Below are 6,693 nucleotides of genomic sequence, written 5' to 3' on the forward strand. Positions count from 1 at the left end.
TGGGCCCGGGTCACCAAGCTGGTGATTTGGAGGGAGGGAGGCAAGGAAAGGGGTGTCTAGTTTGTGGGAAGAGAATGAATACTTAAACAGATCCCTAAACCTTCCAGCCAGGGTGAGACCTGGAGCTCCCTGCACTTGACTCAAAGTGCCATTGAGGAGCTACCCCTGGGACTCCACTGGCGGGCGGGGGAACAGATGCCAGGGTCCGCAGTGGCGTCCGTAGGGACACGTGTCCAGAGCAAAGGTCCCAGGACACCCGAGGAGGGTCCCTCTTAGGAAGGTGAGGGGGCAGGGCAGGTGCCGGTCTCCCCTCCGCCACCCCCCTGCTGTCCACAGGATGGAGTCATAGAGTCAGGTACTCTCCACCTCCAGTGTGCGAGAGGAGCCCGGGGCTCGGGGCCAGGATCCAGCCCCAGCCCGCCACTCGGACCTGTGCTCTTTCTCTGCTCTGGGCTGCTCCAGCGGCAGGTGCTGCCAGCGAGGGCTTCAGTGTACAGCTCCGAGCAGCGGGGCTGGAGCTGGGACACTTTCCCCTGCCGTCCTCCACCTCTGCCACTTCCTCCCCAACACCCACGGGGTGGGGGGTCGGAGGGCCCCAGGGGGAGCCTCTCAGACTCCCTGCTAACCCATCCCCCAGGTAGCAGCCAGAGGCGCAGGAACAGAAGCTCTTTCAGCTCAGCTTTATGGACTTAAGATCGACACAGGCCCACACCCTGCCGTGCCAGGGCCAGTGGGCAGATGAGGGGGGCAGCTCCCTGCATGGACCCTGGCGGTGACCACCGGAGCAGCCTCCCGTGTGCCAGGTCCTGTGGGGACAGCCAGGGCTCTGAGAGGGGAAGCCCCATTCCTGAAGTCCCTGGCCACCCCACCTAGTGCCCCCGCGCTACACAGACTCGGAGTCTAGTCCCGGCTCTGCCTCCATCTCGGGTTCCGAGGGCCCAGTCCCTGGGCTCGGCACCGCCAGGGCTTCGAGGCCACCGGGCTCCTCGGCGCTGGTAGGCAGGGGCTCAGAGTCCACTTCGGCCTCAGCATCCTCCGTGTCGCCGGCCCCGCCCTTGGTGCCTGGGCTGGGCGTGGCGTCCTGAGAGCAGCGCAGGCAACACTTGGTGGCGACAGCCATGAAGACCCCGGCCAGGGCCACCTCAGAGCCTGCCAGGTAGAAGATGATCTCGTAGTTCTTCAGTGCGTCCACCAGGCGGCCTGCGGGTAGGGCGGATGGGGAGGTGAGGGCCTGCGGGGGAGCCCACCCTTCACACCCACACCGTCAGATAAGGGCAGTGCTCTTGGTGGGGCTCACGGGTAACACACACACACACACACACACACACACACACATGCCCGTCTTTGTTCCCATTTTACAGATGCAAAAATCCATGAGGGTTCTGCCCTTTGAGATCTTAAAACTGTCACTTCACCTCCCTGGACCTCAATTTCTTAAGTGATATGGGGCCTTTGGTGAGGCAGCACTTCACAGTTTACAAGGGACCTCCTGTCCTCGGGATTTCAGCCCCACATGTACCCTGGGACTTGCCCAGCTGGGGGTATTTGACCCGGGAGTGGGGAGAGCACTGGGCTTAGCCCTGCTCTCCTGGGGGCCCCCAACTCTTGTCCTTTCCACTTAACCTCCTTGGTCTTCAGGAGCCTGGCTCAGCTCTCCCCACAACCCCCAGGGCTCCCCCCTCCCAGGAGGCCCCGTGTACCCAGGACTGAACTATCATTAGCATGGGGGCTGGGGACAGGGCTTGTAGAACTCTTGTTTCCTTCTGTGTATTTTCCAAGTTTTCTATCACAGGTACATGTTACTTTCATACTCGGCAAAATCTTTTAATTGCAAATATTTCCCCTAAAGTGTGGTTCCTCAGTGGGCTCCCTCCTCTCTCGGAGGCATCCTTGTGGCTGTCCACACCAGGCTGTGACCTCTCAGTCTGTATCTCTGAGGCCTTGGGGAGGTTCCCTGGAGTCCTCCAAGCCAGCTGCCCGCCTGAGCCCCTCTGAGCAGTACCCCAAACTTGCCTTCCTGACCCCTGCCCAGTCAGCCAGTCCCGCCCCTTCCACACACAGCCCTGTGGTGTCCCTCACCTTCTTCTCACCCCACGTGCCTTCTCTGCCTATTAGATCCACCCCAGGGTCACCCAAGAAAATGGAAGATGGGTCCCTGAGCCTCTGGTTGGTTTTATAGCTTTTGGTGGTTGGGATGCTCACACAGGGGTTCAGGTTCAGTGCAATTCCCACTGCACTGAAGTGGAAATTCAAGGTCAGGTGAGGTGACAAAGCTTGACGGCACTCAGCTAGCCCAGCCCTGGAAGAATGGGCAGCTCACCTCATCTCAGGTGCAGCCTGGGCCCTAGCAAAGGCGGCCCCCATCTTTGCTCCATCCTACAGCCTGACCTCAGCTCTCTCCTGCTCACAGGCAGGCTCCCTGCTGTTTCAGGGATAACCTGACAACCCAGCAAGACCCTAATGTCCCCCACCCCCACCTTTCTGATCCTAGCTCCTGCCTTACTTGTATAGGAACAGTGTCCCCCAAACACTCCCTGTGCCCTCTCCTGGGGGGTCCTGCCCTGCCCCGTGAGACTGCCTTTATGCCAGCCCCTGCAGGAAGCCTTCCCCTACCACCGTGTCATGAGGATTTCCTATGACGTGTAGAGCACCCAGCAGGCGGTGTGCACGGTGGAAGCCTCCCGTGCCCGCCTCTCTGTGAGCGTAATGAGCCCTCCCACTCTGCTCCTGGTTCCCCAAGGACTCTCCCTACTCCAGTCACCCTTAGAGGCTGGGGACACTAAAGCACTCAGATACAGTGTTTCAAAGGTATGGGCACTGAGCACTGGGCAGGGCCCCGCTCTGATTCTGGGACTGCAACCTGTACTGGGCCTCTGGTGGTACCGCCTGGAGGGGAGGGAGGCTAACTGGCCATGGTAAGGGGAGTCTACCCCACCGGGCTGTCTCTCCCCCCTCCCCACCCACCATGGGTCCCTTCCCCTCTCTCATCCCTGGACGTTCCATCTGGGATAGGGAGGGGCTTCCCTTGGGCTTAGGGGCACTAGGCCGCGTCACCCTCTCCTCCTGTGGCGCGCACCGGCAGAGGGCGGTCCGATGAGCACAGCCACAGCCTCGAGGAGTAGCACGAGGCCCAGCGCACTGGGGAATCGGGCCGCACCCACAGCCGCCATGAGCACCTCGAACTGCAGGGCGCCCACCATGCCATAGGAGAGGCCGAAGGCGACGCAGAAGGAGACAAGGGCGCCGTAGGTGCGCGCGCGCGCGCTGCTCAGGTCCGTGAGCCCGTTGGCCATCAGGGCCAGGCTGAAGAGGTAGGCGACATGCGGCCGCAGGCGCGCCAGGCCGGCCAGGGCGCCGCACGCCGGCCGCGCCACGATGTCTACGAAGCCCACGATGGAGAGCAGGAAGGCAGCCTCGGAGTCAGGCACGCCCGCGTCCTTGGCGTAGTTCACCAACAGGATGGCGGGCACGAAGAGCCCGAGCGCCATCAGGAACTTGGTGACGGCGTACACCGCGAAGGCGCGGTCGGTGCACACGGTCACGTCCAGCAGGCGCCGGCGGGTCCGGCCACCAGAGGGCGCCTCGCGCAAGCGCAGTCCCGCACTGTCCGCCTCCGCCTCCCCGGGAGCGTCGCCCGCGCTGTTCCTGCGCGGCCGCGGCCCGGGTGGCGGCCGCATGACGGCGCCGCACGCGCAGCAATGCAGCAGGAGGCCGCCGAGCAGCAGGAAGCCGCCGCGCCAGCCGAAGTGCTCGAGCAGCTGCTGGCCGAGCGGCGACAGCGCCGACAGGAACACGGGGCTGCCGGCCGCCGCCAGCCCGTTGGCCAGAGGCCGCCGCCGCTCGAAATACAACCCCAGCATGATGAGCGACGGCTGGAAGTTGAGGGCCAGGCCCAGGCCTGTGGGCGAGGCGGTGCTGTGGCGGGCTCCCCGAGGGTGCCCCCACCCCAGGCGCCGGCGGGAGGGAGGGGCGAGGTCCCGACAGGGTGTGCAGACCCCGGGGTGGGGGGTGGGAACGGGGCCGAAGGATGAGGACCGCCCCTCGTGGGGAAACTGAGGACAGGAGGTCTTGCAGCAAGGGCTGCTGACCCCCACCTGCACCCCGACCCCCACGAGGAGGAGAGCAGTGGGCGCCCTCACCTGTGAGCACCCCAGCCGTCAGGTATAGCTCCAGGAGGCGCGTGGCAAAGGATGCTAGGACCATGCCGGCCGAGGCCAACAGTCCACCCACCAGCATCACCGGGCGACAGCCAAAGCGGGTCACGAGGATGCTGGACACCGGGCCTGTGGGCAGGGCGGGATCACCAATCAGGCTGGACCCCTCTGGCAGACACTCCAGGCTTTGTACCTCCCAGCCTTGAAAGACGGCTTGAAGGAATGAGGTCACCCCCGGTTCAGAGAGGGCAGTGTTGTGGCCAAGGTCACTAGCTTGGCTGGGACAGACCAAAGAGAGCCATATGGGGGGATGCAGAGGAGGAGCCTCTATACTGGTCCCCAGCCCTCCTGAGAACACGGAACATAAAGCAGAAGGGGCGGACCCCATTCGCTTTATTACCTTCACAGCTGGAATCACAGCTTGAGCCGCCTTCCTCCCCAGGCTTCCCCCATCCCTCTCCTCCACCCCTCCACGCTGCCTGGCCAGGATATCTCCAGCATCTCCCCCACTCCACAGGTGGTTAGAGCTTCGGGACTGGGAATCTTAATTAGATCTTAGTTTTCCCACCTGTAACATAGGCGGGTGTGGGTCTTTTGACAGAAATGGAGGGGCCCTTCCAGCTGGCCAAGCTTGACAGGTCAGCCACCTGGGTGCGGGCTCCACCTCTGGCCGCTGCCACCCTCCTGCCCTCTGCTCCCCTCTCCAGTGCTAATGTTTCCACAGGAAGGAAGGGGTTTCCATGCCCACCCCGAGGGGCCTGGGGGAAGATGCTCAAGGGGTCGGGTGTCTCCTGGTCCCTGATCCCGATTCTCAATCCTGGGCCTGGGGGAGGGGGGAGGGATTGGCGAGGGGGCGCTGACCTGTCCCGTAGAGCATGGCGAGCATGATGGAGGATACCCAGGCCGTGTCGCTGTAACCCGCGCCGAAGTCGCGCATAAGCGCGCGGAAGAAGACGCTCACGGCCTTGGGGAAGCCATAGGCGAAACCGGTGACCACGAAGCAGGCGCCCAGCACGGCCCAGCCCCAGCCGCCGTCTGGGGGGCCAGAGCCCCGCCGGGGGCCTCTAGTGCCCATCGTTACCGCCTCTGCTGGAGGAGAGGGGACAAGAGGAAGCGGCGAGGGTCTGTAGCCCAGACAAGAAAGGGGGATGGAGACCCCGGTGTGGGGAAACTGAGGCACAGGGCTACCCACGGGAGCCCTGCTCGGGGAATGGAGCCAGGAGGGGAAACCGAGGTAGGACCTCACCCCGAATCTCCCCTCCTCCAAGGGGCGTGAAGGATGAGGGGTGGGTAATAGAGTCGTTCCCACCTGAGTCTTAACTTCAGGAAGACTCCCTCTGGAGGATACTCCTTGCCCTCAGGACCTAGTAGTGTCAGGAGAGGGGGTTCGGATGAGTGGGAAAGCCGACAGCCAGTGTGTGACCGGAGGCATGTGTGGGCACCGGCAATGTCCCCAGGGTGTACATGTGAGGGTCTCAGGGCAACGGAACAAACAAGGTGTGGGGTGGAGGGGGAGACAAGTGCCAGTGGCAAAATGGGTGGCGTTCATTTTCCTCCTTGGCCTTGGGGTATGTACCTGATTTTTCTCAGTGATCAGGAATGTCTATTGTCATTTAGAAAATTATGAAAAGAAAACCAAAACATGTTGTAACAATGTTAGCCTCGTCCCAGAAGCCAAGGGAGCTGAGTTCCAATTCATCCCAGCTTAGCCATGGATTTGCTCCATGACTTGGGCAGCTCCCCTCCCCTTGCTGAGCCTCAGTTTTCCCACCTGTAAGGTGGGTGACTGAACACCCCAGACCAGCTGGGGATCTTGGTGTGGGGAGGGTCAGATCTCTGGCTCCACTGGACAGATGCAGACCTTTGAGGGGGCACTGGGAGAGAGACCCTCTGCCCTCCAAACCCTTAGCAGCCCCCAACACCTCCACATTTCCAGAGCTCCACCCAGGGGTTCACACAGCACCCCTATTGCCCCCATAACAGACCAGGAGGGGGGCCTCACAGGCAGGATAGACCAGCCCACAGCTGGAGCCTCCCTCCCTCCTGCAACTCCTCTGCGCTGGGGTCTCCCGCCTGGCCTTGGGCAATGCCAAGGGCCCCGTGGGACTCTGCCCCTGCCCCACCAAGACCAAGTTCTGGCTTGGTCACCACAGCTGCAGCCACCTGAGGACCAGGACAACAGGTGGTCCCTGACAGCCGTCGCTGCACACTTACCTGAGCCGTCCCGTGGGTTTGGGTGTCCAGCCTCGCATCTCCTGAGGCCTGCAGGGAGGGGCCGCCCCACTGGCTCCCCTGTGAAAGCCTAGCCCGATGGGGGCTGCAGCTGAAGACTCCCAGGCTTCCCGCAGATCAGCCACTCAACAGCTCGCTCCCCCAAGCCTGGGGCTTAGTGTTCCCCACCCCCATCCCCTCTAAGAGGCTTTCCGCTGGGAGGGGAGAAGGGCCAGGCAGCCATCGCAGCACAGGGCCAGGCTGGGCCTCGTGGTGGGGCTCCCCGTCCCAGGCCCATCCAGGGAGAGCTAGAGATAGGGGGGCCCCT

The 6,693-nt window shown here is 63.0% G+C and overlaps 1 protein-coding gene across 1 annotated transcript; it reads right to left on the reverse strand.

Moving 5' to 3' along the window:
* Positions 1-883: 883 nt before the first annotated feature.
* SLC16A8 (solute carrier family 16 member 8) lies at positions 884-5,229 on the reverse strand (the record flags this gene model as incomplete). The annotated part of the gene is made up of 4 exons (XM_082849734.1): positions 884-1,200; positions 3,077-3,898; positions 4,140-4,283; positions 5,016-5,229. 4 exons carry the CDS (start codon positions 5,227-5,229, stop codon positions 884-886), a joined length of 1,497 nt encoding a protein of 498 aa, XP_082705860.1.
* Between the last annotated feature and the right edge of the window lie 1,464 nt (positions 5,230-6,693).

This window comes from Leucopleurus acutus (assembly GCF_964270905.1).
Source record: "Leucopleurus acutus genome assembly, chromosome: 11".
Taxonomy (NCBI): domain Eukaryota; kingdom Metazoa; phylum Chordata; class Mammalia; order Artiodactyla; family Delphinidae; genus Leucopleurus; species Leucopleurus acutus.